The 18,189-nt window shown below is 41.1% G+C and overlaps 1 protein-coding gene across 1 annotated transcript; it reads right to left on the reverse strand.

Annotated features, from left to right (window-relative positions):
* Positions 1-3,521: 3,521 nt before the first annotated feature.
* On the reverse strand, positions 3,522-10,540 carry LOC144647724 (uncharacterized). Its single transcript, XM_078507405.1, has 3 exons — positions 10,492-10,540; positions 8,404-9,719; positions 3,522-3,557 (listed from the first exon to the last, which is right to left on the reverse strand). Exons 1-3 carry the CDS (start codon positions 10,538-10,540, stop codon positions 3,522-3,524), a joined length of 1,401 nt encoding a protein of 466 aa, XP_078363531.1.
* Positions 10,541-18,189: the final 7,649 nt, after the last annotated feature.

Here is an 18,189-nt window from a genome sequence, read left to right on the forward strand (position 1 = left end):
TTTGTCAGTGGGGGAGGCATTCTCATCCTCTATAACAGCCTGATCTTCCTCGTTTTGGCGCTTCAGCTCGGCTTCTTTCTCTTTTAGATCCTCCAAAGCTCTTGTGTCGTTGAGCCTTTCTTGCAAAGTGTTTCTTTCGCTCTCTTTGGCAGCGAGGCTTGCCCTTAGTTGGCCGACTCGTGTTTGTTCTTTTGCCTTCTGCTTTGCTTGTTTTTCAAGAGCAGCAACTTCTTTTTTTGAGTTTTCAAAATCCTTTTCAAGATTTTTTTTCAGTTGCTTAAGTCTGCGCAATTCTGATTCATTTTCAACATTTGACCCAAGTTGATCCATCTTGGCATTTGTTCGCTCGATTCTTATTCTGAGATCTTCTACTTCTTGGGTGGCTTTTTCTTTCTGCATGGCAATTGTTTCTGCCTGTTGTAGTTGACTTTCAGCTTCTCTTAATCTTTGTCTGCTTTCTCTTATTTCTTCATTGTCTCTCTCAATAAGTTCTTGTGCCATTGGTCCAAGTTCTTTCCTGATTTCTTTTGTAAGACTTGGATTTAGCTGTTGGTTACCACCTGTACCCCTTTTGGTGGTGAAAAGGTCATATAATTTTTTACCAGCTCCGGCCATTTTTACTTGTAATCTGCCCTTTAGACTGTAAGAGGCTTCAAGATTTGTTGATGAGCTTTCTGGAAACACACCTTTTAGAGCATTCCATGCCTTTTCGCTCATTGATTGCGCACTGCCAAGCAAAGGTGTTTCATCATATGATGTGTCTGGCAGCCCGCTCTGTTCGTGCTGCATCGTTTGCATTTCATGTTGTTCACCCCCATGGTAGGGTGTGGATGCCTCCCCGGGCTGAAATGGTCGGGTTGTGTCGACCTCTTGTTCCTCTTTATCATCGTTATCACTGTTGTGGTCAAGATCTTGGTCCAAATCAGGGTTCTCGTATCCAAACTCACCACCACCTTCCGCCATCACGTAATTTATATATATTTTCAAATTAAACTTTTCAATTTAACAATAAAACCAATCGAGAGATGGCTGCTGTTCAAGAAAACCTTCGACCGGGACGCACAGAGAAAATACTCGGCGCACTGAAAGCCGAGCGCGCGGTAAAACGAATCACTTTTGACCGCACAGAAGCCAATCCAGAGGAAACGTTGTATGTTTCAGTGCCCAAGCTAAACGAAAACGAGGTCATTGTGCCTGGCTCGCTGGCGCTGCGCTTCAACATCGACTTGAGCGGAGGCCATGGCAACAACTTTCTGGTTGACAACGTCAGCCGAGCTCTGGTCGACAAGTTTGTTGTAAAGTACGAAGGCACTGTCGTGCAGGACACGGTGGGCTATGACATCTACAAAATATTTGAGGATTTTTTCCTTTCACAGGAGGAGCGCGACGACAGGGTGCCAGAGGGCATTCAGAGCGAGGACCTCAACAAAATTCGCTCAAATGCTGGCGATAAGAAAACTTCAGGTGTGGACGCAGAAAAAAAGCTGAATGAGATATATGGAAATAAATACCGCATCCGTCTGGATCACCAGATTTTAACTGACCACGGGGCATTTTATCCTCAGGCACTATACAACGATCTTGTGTTCGAACTGAAGCTCGCGGCAGCCGAACATGTGGTCAGAGGCTCAGATACAACAAAACTGAAATACAAGTTGACAAACATCCAGCTGGAGTACGAGATGATAAGAAGCAAGGAAATTGCAGATGAAGCGTTCAGCGCTTATTCGGGCGGCAGAGTTCGCTTACGACCACATCCAGCGTGATAAAGTGACGACTTTTGCAAAAGGCTCCGACACACGTCTGAATCTAAGGGTCAACCCGCAGAGGAGGTCCATGAAAGGTATCTTGCTCCTATTTATTGAGCAATATAACAAAGGTGCAAGGAGCTCGGAAAAGTACATTAACCCGGACCTTACAAAAGTAAGCATCACTGTCAACGGCTCGCCAAACATGCTGTACAACAACGGCATCGAAGGAATGGACATTTGGGGAGAAGTTAAAAGATTCTACATGAAAGAAAAAAATAAAACGCAGCACATGACTCTGCAAAAGTTTTACACAGAAGACAAGTTTGGCCTTCTTATTGATCTGCGTTCCATGGCTGACAACTCGATGCACGGAAGCGGCACGCGCCTTGTGAACACAAAGGATGGTGTCCAGCTTGAGCTAGAGAGGAAAGCAAGCGGCTCAGGTAATTTGAACTGCCACATTTACGTAATCAGCGACGCCCAAATGAATATAATTGGCAGGCAGTTAGATTCTGTGCTTTTATAATATATAGAAACGAAGATGGATCCTGCCAATATACCCTTCAACGCCCTCATTGTGGGACCAACGAACTCAGGAAAAACAAGGTACTTGGTTAATAAGCTTTGTGGCCCTTTCCGCGGCAAGTTTGACTACATCGTGCTCATATGCCCGACTTTCGCGCACAACAAGACTTATTATCGCTTTGCTGAGGAAGATCTTCGATTTTTTGTTTTCATTTGCGAGCAGCACGAGGTTGAATCTTGGTTAAGGCTTTCAAGATTTCTTTTTGAGGGTACGAACACGCTTATCATCCTCGACGACTGTGCTGCATCGAAAGATGTAAAGGGAAGAACGGGTGAATTGGTGAATCTTGCTTTCTCTGCTCGCCACGCAGGCTTGAGCATATGGGTGTTAACTCAAAAAATGACAAGCATAACAGCCTCATTCCGCGAAAATGTGGCGGCAATCGTTTTCTTTTACACCCCCTCTGCCAAGACCACGAAGGCAATCTTTGAGGATTACGCTGGCGAACTTGCCAATGAGGATTACAAAGAAATCATTTTAAAGCTAAAAAAAAAATAAGTTTTCGCATCTTGTCATTTCTCATCGCCACCCTTACGGAACAATTTTTTTTTATTGAACATATTTTTTATAGTAATAAATGGCTGACCCTTTCGCAACTTCTCCTCCCGAGAGCGTCAAGGGCGCTGCAAGTGAACAAGAATTAGCTTCCGTAATGGAACTGCTAGGAGCTGAACCAGAAAGTACAGAAAGCGCTATGGTACTCATTCAAGGCCCTGATATTCCTGCTTTGCGTGAACAGCTTGCAATCCTTGTTTCAACAGGCAAGTCCAAAGAAGCAATCGGTGTGCAGCTGACACACGAGCAGGTGAAGCGCTTGACAGATAAAGAAGTTGAAAAGTACTTCAAGATATATGAGGCATACGTTGGCACCAAGACAACGGAAAATCTTATTGACAGCGCGCTAACTCTTTTAACAAAATTAGCAAGTCTGTTTGTGCCCATGAAAAATATTGAAGCTTTACAAAAAGAGCTTAAAAATGACTACATTATAAAAAGCGAGCTTTCCAATCTTGTCGGCAGTTTGTCTTTTAATTACGGCAAGCTTCTTGCTCCTGCTTCTGCTGCTTTGATAACAGCAAAATATATTGATTACGACTCAGCAAGTTCATCAAAAAAACAGTCAGATCTTGATAAAATCGCCTCTGAGCGGCAGGGCGCCACGGAAAAAAGCTCCGAAGGCACCTTTACTGAGTAATACTCACAAGACTTCCTAAACAAAGCTAAGAAAATAATGAATAATTAATGAGCAATGCTTAGAAATTGCTTAGCAAAAGATCTTGCTGAGCAAATTTCTATTTAAATATTATTTTTTCATAAATATAATGGCCGAGCTCGAACAACGTGAATTGGAAACTCCTGTTTCTACCTCTTCTCCTGTCACTTCAACAACTCCTGCAACAAAGCCTGCCAAAAATCCAAATAGAGTTGCTGCTGGCAAGCTTGCTGCAGAAAAAACAAAACAGGCTCGTGAAGCACAGAAAAAAGCTTCTATCGAGGCTGCTGCAATAATTGCAAAAGAAAAGGAAAAGAAATCTGCGGCTGCAAAGCGAAATGTAACACCACCGGCCGTAACGGAACCAGTTCCGCCCGAGGCTCAGCCGCAATCAAGCGGTCTCACCACAAATCAATGGATATCTTTGCTTGGTATCGGCGTTGCAATCGTTACAACTTATGTGAAACGCGAAGACATAAAAGCCTTTATAAACGAAAAAAGAAGTCCAACATTTAAAGCTCCGCCAACTCTTATAACTGATGACACACCAGTTACAGCAGAAAGTATTGGAAGGGTTGCAACGCGTTCTTCAGACACGCGCCAAACGGGCTCTAGAATTCCGCAACCAACAAGCCAAAATGGCTCAAAAAGAGGAATCCGTCCGATGGATTAAAAAAATTATTAAATAAATTCCATTTAAACATTTTCTATTTTTAAGTAAACGAAACACGATGACCGACATGATGACAGACACGAAGCCATACACTGTGCCTGAGCCAACGGATTTGGCAGCTTTGTTTTGTCTGCCTGAGCCAATAGATTTTGGAAGCTTTCTTTTGTTGAGTCAGTGTGCCAAATGGTTTGAAGAAGATGAGGAAGAAGCAAAAGCTACTATGAAAAAAGTCGCAGACTTAATTATCATTCTAAAACCAGAACAATTCAAAAGTTTTCAAGATTCCGTTGAAAAGTTTATTAAACGTGCGAATGATATATATGCTAATTCAGAATCAGACGAACATAAAAAAGAGAAAATTGCAGAAGCACAAAGTTTGATGTTTGATGAATTCAGAAACAAAATCAACCTAATGTCTTAGGGTGCTTGGTTTTGACCTGCAAAAAAGTTTTAATTAGGTAATTAACCTTTTTTTTTTGTTTATTAAAACTCTTTGATAAAATTATTTTTTAATTTAAAGATTTATTTTTATTTTATATCAAAACGCCATGTCCGACAACAAGCTCGTGAAAACGCTCATGGATGCCGCCACCATTACAGGTCTCGCCGCCGGAATCGGCTGGGCTGCCAAAAAAGTTGTAAAAGAAAGCTTCACATCCGACCCAAGCAGCAGTTTTATGAACTATGTAAAGTTCACAGCCGTCATGGCTGGCAGCGTTGCACTTAAACAGTATCTCGAGGACCAGAAAATTCTCCCCACCAATTAAAAAAAAATATCATAATATAAGAACAAAAACACACAATGGCAAGCGTAGCGATTATGGCTGGCGGAGCTATCTTGAACGCTGCTGCTTTCATTGGCGGCAACTATCTTGCTCGAGCTTTGGGTGGCGGAGATGACGCCGCTTTGAAAGAAAAAGAAAGACACGACAAAGCTCTCGAGGCTTACCAGGCAGCTTACGCGAAGTACTCTCGCGACCGCACGAAGCTTCTCGACTGGATCGAAACCAACAATGAGATCAAACAGCAAGCGAAACAAAACTTTACGAACACAGACTACGCTTTCAAACTCTACAACCAGGCACATCCTGACAAACAAATGATTCCTCCGAAAGAACCCAAGTTCTCTGATTTCTATCAGCCAAGTGAGCAGCAGAAACAAGGTGAACTTATGTTCGTTGGCGCTGGCGCGCTTGCAATTGGGTACGCTGCCTTTCGGTTTCTTTAAACTTTTATTTTTTTCTTATATACGCACATGGATGCAAAGATCTCGAAAGTCTACTATAGCCCCCAGGGCTACTGGAAGGGAATTGCTGCGATAAAAAAATTAGCCGAGGCTGCTAAGGTTTCCGAAGATGCCGCAAAAAAGTGGCTAGTTAAGCAGGCCCTTTGGCAGATCTACCTACCGGCACCACGATACGTTCCTCGCCCAAAATTCGATGTTTCTTCTCCAAACGCGGTCCACCAGGCGGACCTTCTTTTTCTGCCACACGACAAACTGCCGCGAGGGCGAAAAGTTTACAAATACGCGCTGACTGTTGTTGACGTTGCCAGCCGTTTCAAAGAGGCCGAGCCTTTGACCTCCAAAGATTCAACTGAGGTTGCAAAAGGTTTTCAGACAATTTACAGGCGAAGTGCACTAAAATGGCCACAGATGCTGCAAGTTGACCCTGGTCGCGAATTCATGGGAGCTGTTACTAAAGAAATGGAAAATCACAAAACCTATATTAGACGCGGGCGTGTTAACATTCACAGAGATCAAGCTATTGTTGAACGTTTTAATCAAACACTGGCAGGGCGCCTGTTTGGTTATCAGTACGGTGTCGAGATGAACCTGCCATCTGGCCAGCGGTCGACAGCGTGGGTAAAAAGGCTTCCCGAAGTTGTTACCGCTCTGAACAACGAAGTTACCAGTCTTACTGGAAAAAAACCTGCTACTGCAATCAAAGAAAAGGCTGTTTCGTCCAAACCGTCCTCAAAATATACAAGGCCTGTTGGCAAGAAAGAAAAAAAAATACTCTCTCTCGTTAATGTGCGCTATCTCTACCAACCTGGCGAGCTAGAAGGCGGCGTAAAAAGGGCAACAGATCCGATTTGGTCATTAAAAGTCTACAGCATCGAAAGGTCTGTTACTAAACCTGATCAGCCAGTGCTTTATTACTTGCACGATGGTCCAAAGCGCGGCTTCGTGCGTGAAGAATTGCTTATTATTCCTCCAAATACACAGTTACCACCAGAAAAGCTATAAAAGTTCTGTTTCGCAAAACTTATACCCGTAAGCATTTGTATGTATCCCATCATCCGCTATCCATCGCTTTGAGTCAAAAGGCGACAGCGAGACTTTGTTGAGATGCATTCCGTAAATCTCATGACCCTCGCTTCTAAGTATGTTCATTCCATGCCATAACTGCTTTGTTCCAAAAAGGGTTTCTAAATAATTTTCGTGCAAGATTTTCTTTTTTACCACACACTTTTTTACTCCTTTAGCTTTCTTTATTTTTTTTTGGTCTTCTGTCAGTATTGAATACATTTTTGGCCTCAAACAGACACACTCTGAAATTGGTGTTCCTGCGCATTCGTCTTTCATTTTTCCCAAGACCTTTTTGTTTTCGTATGAATGAAGTGAATGCTCTTTTGGGTAGTCGCTTGTGTCGTATAGAGTTTTGTTTTGATAAATATCTTCGTAAATATCCTCTGTTTCAATCTCCAGAAGAAGGCTGTCAGTGTCTGTATACAAAAGCTCGCAGCGCTGCCCGTACTCCATTTTCATTTCGTTGTAAAAAAAGTCATACATCAAAATCTTGCTTACGTCAAGGATAGTCATACCTGTGTAGACAGGTTTATTGAGAAAAAGTCTGCTTTTCCGCATGTCTATTCCGACCAGATCGTTTGAAAACAGAACGTGTCTTGAGTACAATGGACTAGCAACTAGTTTTCTTATTTTGTTCGTTTCGTCGCTTCGCACTATTTTTATGTCAACACGGTTACGCAAGCTTTCCATTGTTTTTCCGAAAACTGAGTTATTCATTAGCTTGTAAAAGTTTTTTTCAAAGTCGTTTTTCGCTTTTTTCCTAAATTCTGTGTTCATCTTTATGTACGGCTCCATCCAACATTCCTGTTCGAACTCCAAAACCCTGTGCACTTTTTTGAGTTTCATTCCTTGTTTCAAATAAAACTGCAAGTTTCGATAATGCACAACATAATTAGTTTTGTCTTCAAGAGTTAAAACAAGCTTTTCGCTGTCTGGTAGGTCAAGATCGAGGTTTTTTATCACTTTCTTTTGGTAAGGTGAAAACAAGTCCTTATTTATTTTCTTTTTCTCAGGAGCTAATGGGTAGCTATTGTGCTCTTCGTGAAGTTCTGCAGGGTATTCGAGGTCTACCTCCAATATCCAGCCAGTTTTTGCAAACTCCTTTTTCCTCATGATTTCTTTTTCAGCCGGCATTACTCTTTTCCATTTAAAACCACTTTTTGGAAGCGGCTTGCTCATTGCCCACCCGTAAAGGTTGTTTGCATCGAGGTACATAATGTATTTTTTTGGCTTGCTCGGATCGAAGCCTTCAACATATGGATTGTTAGCCTTTGCGTATCTTCTGCTTACCATCGAAATCCCTCCACGCATTCCTCTTTCGATAAAAAGGTGCATGTCAAGATCTGTAAGCAGCTCCAGCTCAACTCCTGTCTTTTTCAAGAGTGCATCCCAAGAAAGGCCGGGCGAAGTAAAATAATTCGCAGGATCCAACCCGTACTGCTCAAGGCAGATTTTTCTAAAGTTTTCGAAAACGTCTGCCAACAAAGCTACGTCTGTTTTAACGTACAGGTCGTGGTAGTCGCCCAGCGTTTTGCAACCAAAAGCTTCCCATACCCTCTTTGCGTGATCGTACTCTTCCTCTGTTATATGATCGTCGTTAAGTTTGCTGTAAAACTTTTCTTTTTCAGGCAAACTTGTTTCGCTAAATCTATCCCACGAGTCCATGTACTCGTACGGATAGATCCCCTTTTTGAAAAGAAGTTCAAAATTTTGTGAAGTAAGAGATTTTGTTATATTTAATGACTCATTTGGTGTCGCACTTACAAGTGAATCAAGGCTTCCTTGTAGAAAGTTTAAGCTGTCAATAAAACGCAGACCACCAAATGAAAATGTAATATATTTCTCCATGTTGTTTGCAACACATTTCACCTCTTTCTTTGTTGCTTTCGAAAGCTTTGACATCGCTTGCATTAAATGGTGGGCGTCATAGCCCCTCAGGTTGTGAAATACAACTGGTATTTGGTCTGTTTTAGGTTTTATTCGCATTTTCAGGTTGCACGCATTGTGTGCAGCTCCGCGGTACTTTCCTGTTATGTGGCAATGATCCTTTACCACATCCTTGTAGTTTGGATGAATAAGAGGCTTATTGCAATACAAACAGTTTTTTTGTTTTTCGTATTCCAATCTTTCTTTTGAAACTTTTGCAAGATAAAAACAGGATTCTGTGACTTCTTCTTCGTCTTTTTTCAGTTTGTAGTAGCATCTTTTGTGTAGCTGCCCAAAGTATTCGCCGCAATTTTCTTTTTCTGCCGTCCATAACCATACTGGTAACGAGTCTAAAAAGTTTTGTTTTATTAGCGTTTTTTCACATATATGACAGTTTTCAGCTTTTTTGAAGTTTTCCCAGTCTTCTGAAGTCATCACAATAGGTTTTGGCAGTAACAAACTGTTTCTTATTTTTTTCTCTTCCTCTTGAAGACAGTTCAAAAAGACTTCAACAGCGTTTTCACCTCTGTAAACCACTGGTTGTTTGTTTTTACCATCACTCCTTACAACTGTGTAAGCAAAACCACATGCCTCATGCTGCTCTGTCTTCTCAGTGTAGCTTTTTTGCTTGCTCTCTTCTCGTTCGCATCCTGAAATCTTTCTAACCAAAGCCTCAAAGTCGGCATATATTACATATGGTGTCTTCATCTGTTTGTGATAATTTTGAAAATAAAGTTTGTTTTTCCCCTCTTCCGGCATTTCGATCCTTGTCGGCCTGCCGTTTATGCCATTGCAATATTTTTCGTGTTTCTCAAGCAAGTCCGCTCTTGTAAAACCGGTCAAGCACATCATGCAAAAGTGTTTTGCATTACTATGTTTGCTCTGATCAAAGAGTAAAGCGCTTACTTTTTTTACAAAACAATAGTGCTGAATTTCGCCTGACTCAATTAACATAAGGTTAATACGAGGAATGGTTTTTTCTTTTCTGCTTATTCTGTGTACAATCACAAGATTGTCTTTCCAGCCGAACACATTTATTGCAAGGTTGCTGTTTTGCGCCTCAAGCTTGTCAATCTGTTTTACAGGTGTTGGAAAGACAATTCCTTTATAGTTGACTCCGTCGTTAAAAGGGTATTTGCTTGTTCTTTGCGGATTTTTCCCATCACTTGGTGGAAATAAAGCAGCTCTCAAAGCCCACTTCAAACATTCGTTATCCCTGTTTTGCACGTTAATAATTGCTTTCTTTTTTGCCAAATTGGCTGGGAGAGGTAAGTACGTTCCTCCGCGCAATGGCTGATAGCGTGCAACATTTACGTACGCTTCGGTTATTCTTTCAATAACCCAGCCTGAGCCGCGCTCTGACCAAGCCTCAATTTGGCCCTTTGCTCTTTCAATAAATCTATCGAACTCTTGTATTATCTGTTGTTTATTATTTTCGTTAAAAACGTGCGGTTCTCTTTCTTTAAAATAATGCTTCATCTCTTGTGTTACACCAGTCTCAAAGTTTTCTTTTGTGAACTTTATTTGCAACCCAAAGCTTACTTTTACGCTTTTCAAATCTCTTATTTCATTCTTTACCAAATTAACAAACTTTCCTTTTGTTTTCTTTTGAAAGACAAAAAGGTCTTTGCTGGCACGGCCACCCTCTGGTATGGCAATTTTCCACACGCGTAGCCATTCATTAAAATCGGATTGGGCCAGTAAAAAAGTTTCGTTTCTTTGTGGATTTCTTTGAAATTCACGGAGGTTTTCCTCCATCATAGCTTGCAAAACTTCTGACGAATATCTTGCGGCAGCCATCTGTTGTATATACCAAAGAAAAATATTTGTTCAATTGAAAAATGATTCTGGCACAGCAAGGCAGCTTGAGATTTGTGAGCGCTCAAGCCGCAGAGATTTTGGGTGCCGCTCGCGATTTTTGCACACATAGACGGTGAGGGTTTTGGTCACAAATCGCGACAAGGAGCGAGGCGAGCTCGGGCAGCCCGGGCGAGCCGAGCGAGTTGTCGCGATTTGTGCCAGAACCCTCACCGTCTATGTGTGTACTCGCAAGAATATCGCCAGCTAAGTCATCTTTCATCGTGAAAGATTTTAAACTTTTACTCAAGCGTGAATACTTGAAGATACGCGCGAGATGTCAGAAGAAACTTACGTTGAATTTTTCAAGTTCAAAAGTCGTTTTTTTCAAGAAGGACTACAGGACGGAAAACGTGCGTGGAGACACGCAAAAATATCGTCAACTAAAAAATTTTTTACCGTAGAAGATTTTATACTCTAACCTACGCAGAAACACGCGAGGATACGCGGGCGACGTCAAAATATACTTTCGAGGCATTATTCAAGCTTAAAACTTGTTTTATTCAAGAAGGACTACAGGACGGAAAGCGCACGTTGAGACACGCAAGAATTTCGCCAGCTAAGACATCTTTCATCGTGAAAGATTTTAAAATTTTACCCAAGCGTGAACACGCGAAGATACACGCGCCACGTCAAAAGAAACTGATGTGGCACTTTTAAAGCTTAAAACTTGTTTTATTTACGAAGGACTACAGGACGGAAAGCGTGAGTGGAGACACGCGAGAATATCGTCAACTAACGCATGTCTCATCGTGGAAGATTTAAAACTTAGGGTTAGCTTTGGGTTCGCTTTGAGCTTTTTCGTCATAAGTGGAAAACGTGAGCATTTGTATGTGAGTTGTACACTAATCACGAAACGTCACTTACATTCCCCCACCTTTTTTCTCGTCGGATTTGCGATAATAACAACACCAAATACTTTCCGATTTGTCGTTTTCAAACGCGGCAAGCGCCAGCGCTTTTTTTGGTGAACAATTTATATGGGGCTTGAAGTAACCAAATTTGGAGAATTGCTCGTTTCAGGCGCGTTTGCCTGTGCGTTCCCGAAGCGAAATATCATCCGACTTTCTTGACCTTTTATATAGCCCGTTTTGCTCGGGTCACAATGCCAAACTGTCTTGACCTTTTATATCGCCCGTTTTGAGCAGTTCACAATGCCAAACTTTCTTAACACTTTATATCATCCTTTTTCCACGGCTCACAACGCCAAATTATTTTAATGTTACCGGCGACAAAGTGCGGCACGCAAAAATGCGGTTTCGTCAAACATTGCGCGTTTGAAGCAAGTGATAACACAGAAAAGTAAAGAACATTACACGATAAGGAAACTAGGATGAAAATTCGTAAAATCGATCTCATTGACAATTAAATAATTTCACGTCTTCTGTTCTTTTAAATTTGTTTTGCAATGCGCCATTCCTTTTAGATAATGGTTTCATTTTTTAAATACCAAATCTAATTGGCGTAAAATTCAAATGTTACTGATTTCATCGTTTTTTGTTTATTGCTGACATGGAATAATGAATTGACGTCAAGTAAATCGTAAATAGATTTTCAATCCAAACGAAGTATCTGGTTAAAATTTCACATGGCACCGAGTCTAAGAAGACTGCTAATTAACCAATTGAAAATGTTAAATATGGTTCAGATGAAACTGTATCACTATAAGAATTATGCAAACATACAATATCAAAACCTTGAAAATGTATTAAAAGATATCGGTGAGGGTAAAAGGCGGAATGAGTTTGCGGAATGACATGTGGCATGACTTGCGGAATGGCATAATTATGCGGAATGTAATTTTCGCGGAATGACTAATTGACATAAATTATACCAAATAGCACGCAGTTTTTTTAAGAGAATACTGCGGGCTCGAATCATCAAGGAGGAAACTTTCATAGAACATCTTTGTAAGATCATTTCACCGTTCAAATGGCCCATTTACGCCGAATAGAACCAGAGAAAATATTTTTGCTACTTGCCTTGATGGTTCCGAGGACTTGAATTAACGACTAGCTGGCGTTCCTAAAATGAGCGGCTGAATTGTTGTTAATCGGCGTTACGGTCTAACGAGAATCCGTGTTACGAGATTTTTTTCTGATTTTTTCCCCCTTTTTTCGACGTTTTTGCTTGTTTACAAGCAAAAATGGTAGAATAGGGGTTAGTAGACAAAATTTGGAACCACATATTTGTAAACTCTCAAGGGACTTTTTTTAATTTCTCAAGGGACTGTTTTAATTTCTCAAGGGATTACTTTCCGCTGTGGGTGATCACTTGCGATTTCGTGGAAAAAACGTGACTTGTCACATTTACAAACGTTATATAACAATTTTAAAAGTGACATGTCAGCTTTCTTATCTCAACGCACGTGTGTCTGAAAGGCGATCTATAAAAAGCGTCGCACAAACAATGGATTGCGTAACTAAAACACGAATAAATAATCACTAGCACTTACATCGCGTTGAGAGCAATGTTGCATGAATCGGCTTTACAACATGCGATCGTATCTACGCAGTTCGAGTGGAATTTCAGTCAAAGACAGCAAAATTCTTTCGTATTTCATCTTCAAATATAATTCGAAAGCATTCACTGTATATGTGGCTTTTGTTTAATTCTGGGTCTTGATATCCGACCCTCGCCGAGCCTAGACAAAACGCAGCTTGAGTGTAACGATTTGTTTACGCAATGTTTTCTCCGACAGTAGTCGGAAATATCCGTATTTTTTTTCGTGCTTTTTCATGGAGCAATCGTAACGATACGGCCTTGAACACATTGAACGGCGGTCTACCTATAACAATTCAAATATAGCGTCGCAAAAACAAAGCGTCGAACGCATATTTTGCTGTTTCATTTGCTAATTTCGCTGCCGTAATCGACTGCCTCGAAAGGTCCTTGCAGTTTTAAAGTATAGAATTGTCAGATCTCGCTGAAATTTGCACTGTATATTTGTGTAATGTTAAGGAATATGTGTATAAATACCCGGCGCAAACGAGCCATTATTGACAAAATTACATGGCTGCATTTTCTCCGCGAAGATAGGAAATTGTTAAATTAAACTACAAAGAAACTGTAATGATAAGTTCGAAGAACAATGCACAGGATAAACCTTCGACTCATACTTCATGCAAAAACGTCGATATCTCGAAGAGACTTTGATTTTTCCCTTTTTTAAGGATTTATCTATTTCTGCTAAATTAATTCAAATTCTCACTTTGCTGAACCGCAAATATATCCCATAAAATTAAGGGTTCTTACTTCTTCTTTATCCTTCAAGGTCGATCTCGAACCCGGATTACGCGTTTAGGATTTCGAGTGAAGATTTCGTCAATTTACAGAATAGCGACTTCCCTAGTAGTTGCCACATGCAGACTCTTTCAGCCCACTTTATACTACGAGTAGCCCCTATTTTTTCGCAGATTCCGTCGAGCTTGAAGCGAAAAATTTTTTCGAAGATTCCGTCGAGCGTGTAGCGAAAAAAAAATACGCTCGACGGACTGTTCGAAAAATTTTTTTCGATTTATTAAAGCTCTACGGACTCTGCCAAAAAAAAAAAATAGGGACTGCTCGTAGTCTAACCCCACTTGGGACAATAAAACATACAAAGCCAAAGTCAACGAAGCCGTTAAAAAGAAAATATAACGGCCCGAAAATTTACGTAGTTCGAAAACAAAAAAAAACAACAACGGGCAATTCCAGTCAGTCACCCATCCAAGTACTATCCCCGCACAACAGGGCTTAACTTGGGCGATCGGACAAGAATTCAAACTGTTACTTTCCATCGGTTCTTGTCCGATCGCCGAAGTTAAGCCCTGTTGGGCGGGGATAGTACTTGGATGGGTGACTAACTGAAAATACCCGTTGTGTGTTTTCTTTTTTTTCAAACTCAGTAAATTTTCAGGCACTTATATTTTCTTTCTAACGACTCCGTTGACTTTGGGTGAGACAGTCTGTATGCGGCAAGGGCAGTCGCTCTTCTGTAAATTGACGAAATTTTTACTCGAAATCCTAACTCGTGTAAATCCCGGCTGGAGATCGGCATGACTGTATAAAATAAACCACAAACAATATCAACGCCTAAAAAAGGGTTCCAGTTACCAGTGTCTGCAGTTAAGCAGAGTAAGAACTTAATTTAGTTCATAGCAGAAATAATTACGAGTTTAGGATTTCGAGTGAAGATTTCGTCAATTTACAGAATAGCGACTTCCCTAGTAGTTGCCACATGCAGACTCTTTCAGCCCACTTTAGACTACGAGTAGCCCCTATTTTTTCGCAGATTCCGTCGAGCTTGAAGCGAAAATTTTTTCCAAGATTCCGTCGAGCGTGAAGCGAAAAAAAAATACGCTCGACGGACTCTTCGAAAAAAAAATTTCGCTTTAAGCTCGACGGACTCTGCGAAAAAATAGGAACTGCTCGTAGTCTAACCCCACTTGGGACAATAAAACATACAAAGCCAAAGTCAACGAAGCCGTTAAAAAGAAAATATAACGGCCCGAAAATTTACGTAGTTCGAAAACAAAAAAAAACTACAACAACGGGCAATTCCAGTCAGTCACCCATCCAAGTACTATCCCCGCACAACAGGGCTTAACTTGGGCGATCGGACAAGAATTCAAACTGTTACTTTCCATCGGTTCTTGTCCGATCGCCGAAGTTAAGCCCTGTTGGGCGGGGATAGTACTTGGATGGGTGACTAACTGAAAATACCCGTTGTGTGTTTTCTTTTTTTCAAACTCAGTAAATTTTCAGCCACTTATATTTTCTTTCTAACGACTCCGTTGACTTTGGGTGAGATAGTATGCGGCAAGGACAGTCGCTCTTCTGTAAATTGACAAAATCTTCACTCGAAATCCTAACTCGTGTAAATCCCGGCTGGAGATCGGCATGACTGTATAAAATAAACCACAAACGATATCAACGCCTAAAAAAGGGTTCCAGTTACCAGTGTCTGCAGTTAAGCAGAGTAAGAACTTAATTTAATTCATAGCAGAAATAATTAGCGTTATGTGTTTCGAGCCAAATAGACGAGAGTTTTCGTTCACGTTAAAGAACTACTCAGCCAAGATTCAGCCGCTCATTTTAGCAACGCCAGCTAGTCGATAATTCAAGTCCTCGGAACCGTTGTACGATCATTTCACCGTTCAAATCGCCCATTTACGCCGAATAGAACCAGAGAAAATATTTTCGCTACTTGCCGTGATGGTCCGAGGACTTGAATTAACGACTAGCTGGCGTTCCTAAAATGAGCGGCTGAATTGTTGTTAATCGGCTTAACGGCCTAACGAGAATCCGTGTTACGAGATTTTTTTTAATTTTTTTCTGTTTTTCCCCCTTTTTTAAGGATTTATCTATTTCTGCTAAATTAATTCAAATTCTCACTTTGCTGAACCGCAAATATATCCCATAAAATTAAGGGTTCTTACATCTTCTTTATCCGTTCAAGGTCGATCTCGAACCCGGATTACGAGTTTAGGATTTCGAGTAAAGATTTCGTCAATTTACAAAATAGAGACTTCCCTAGTAGTTGCCACATGCAGACTCTTTCAGCCCACTTTAGACTACGAGTAGCCCCTGTTTTCGCAGATTCCGTCGAGCTTGAAGCAAAATTTTTTTTCCAAGATTCCGTCGAGCGTGAAGCGAAAAAAAAAATACGCTCGACGGACTCTTCGAAAAAAAATTTCGCTTTAAGCTCGACGGTTTCTGCGAAAAAATAGGGATTGCTCGTAGTCTAACCCCAATTGGGACAATAAAACATACAAAGCCAAAGTCAACGAAGCCGTTAAAAAGAAAATATAACGGCCCGAAAATTTACGTAGTTCGAAAACAAAAAAAATACAGCAACGGGTAATTCCAGTCAGTCACCCATCCAAGTACTATCCCCGCACAACAGGGCTTAACTTGGGCGATCGGACAAGAATTCAAACTGTTACTTTCCATCGGTTCTTGTCCGATCGCCGAAGTTAAGCCCTGTTGGGCGGGGATAGTACTTGGATGGGTGACTAACTGAAAATACCCGTTGTGTGTTTTCTTTTTTTTTCAAACTCAGTAAATTTTCAGGCACTTATATTTTCTTTCTAACGACTCCGTTGACTTTGGGTGAGACAGTCTGTATGCGGCAAGGGCAGTCGCTCTTCTGTAAATTGACGAAATTTTTACTCGAAATCCTAACTCGTGTAAATCCCGGCTGGAGATCGGCATGACTGTATAAAATAAACCACAAACAATATCAACGCCTAAAAAAGGGATCCAGTTACCAGTGTCTGCAGTTAAGCAGAGTAAGAACTTAATTTAGTTCATAGCAGAAATAATTACGAGTTTAGGATTTCGAGTGAAGATTTCGTCAATTTACAGAATAGCGACTTCCCTAGTAGTTGCCACATGCAGACTCTTTCAGCCCACTTTAGACTACGAGTAGCCCCTATTTTTTCGCAGATTCCGTCGAGCTTGAAGCGAAAATTTTTTCCAAGATTCCGTCGAGCGTGAAGCGAAAAAAAAATACGCTCGACGGACTCTTCGAAAAAAAAATTTCGCTTTAAGCTCGACGGACTCTGCGAAAAAATAGGAACTGCTCGTAGTCTAACCCCACTTGGGACAATAAAACATACAAAGCCAAAGTCAACGAAGCCGTTAAAAAGAAAATATAACGGCCCGAAAATTTACGTAGTTCGAAAACAAAAAAAAACTACAACAACGGGCAATTCCAGTCAGTCACCCATCCAAGTACTATCCCCGCACAACAGGGCTTAACTTGGGCGATCGGACAAGAATTCAAACTGTTACTTTCCATCGGTTCTTGTCCGATCGCCGAAGTTAAGCCCTGTTGGGCGGGGATAGTACTTGGATGGGTGACTAACTGAAAATACCCGTTGTGTGTTTTCTTTTTTTCAAACTCAGTAAATTTTCAGCCACTTATATTTTCTTTCTAACGACTCCGTTGACTTTGGGTGAGATAGTATGCGGCAAGGACAGTCGCTCTTCTGTAAATTGACAAAATCTTCACTCGAAATCCTAACTCGTGTAAATCCCGGCTGGAGATCGGCATGACTGTATAAAATAAACCACAAACGATATCAACGCCTAAAAAAGGGTTCCAGTTACCAGTGTCTGCAGTTAAGCAGAGTAAGAACTTAATTTAGTTCATAGCAGAAAATTGACGTTCCTTCTCCTGGTGTATGAAAATATCATCCCCCTTAAGATATTTCATTTCCCAAGTGAAGCATTTGCACAGGCTACACTGCCAGAGATGAGATTGATGAAGGATTCCGTTTCAGCACGTGTACTGACACGAAAATATCTTTCTCCATAGGATATCAGAGGCAGTGAAGCAGCACGCCGTCAAAGCTTAGAGCCACTAACGTTTAACGGAAGACCACACTACGTCTTCATCGAGGTTTGTGAGAAACTGTTTCCTGAGATTCCCAGGGCGACCATTAAATCTCGCATGCGAAATCTTGGTTTGAAGCTTCTGAAAGCGCCTCAGAAAATCTCGGACAAGTTGAGGAGCACGAGACCAAACTTGGCAGGTTACAAAGTACTCTCGTTAATTACCAAGCAAGATGTCCGTATTTTGGAGGCTTATCAAAATTCCCGCACGGAGCGAGAACAAGAACTTCATGGACATTATTATCTAGCTAGTAGTAGTAGTAATAGTGTAAACGATAATAACAGTGAAGATGGGTGGGAAAGAATCGACATTCCTCCAAAAACAAGTTGTCCAAGCACAAATTTTCTTGTAGAAAATCTCTTGAACCTTTCTCCTCAAAGTACGCCGCATTTAGACCAACCGGTGGCTGGGTTTTCAGAAACGCAGGAACGTATAGCAGGCGATCAGGTTTCCTCGGCGTCAGAGTATGAACCAAGCGCTAGCGATTATTC

Source organism: Oculina patagonica, chromosome 1 (assembly GCF_052425735.1).
Source record: "Oculina patagonica isolate OP01 chromosome 1, crgOcupat, whole genome shotgun sequence".
Classification (NCBI taxonomy): Eukaryota; Metazoa; Cnidaria; class Anthozoa; order Scleractinia; family Oculinidae; genus Oculina; species Oculina patagonica.

Bases quoted from the DNA above. Each gene is read 5' to 3' on its own strand.
- LOC144647724 (XM_078507405.1), bottom strand. From the start codon at position 10,540: ATGAAAGATGACTTAGCTGGCGATATTCTTGCGAGTACACACATAGAC. The intron at 9,720-10,491 runs GTGAGGGTTCTG...TACCTCTCCCAG, and splicing joins TGCGAGTACACACATAGACG to CCAATTTGGCAAAAAAGAAA. The intron at 3,558-8,403 runs GTGAAATGTGTT...TTATTTTCTTAG, and splicing joins CGAAAGCAACAAAGAAAGAG to CTTTGTTTAGGAAGTCTTGT.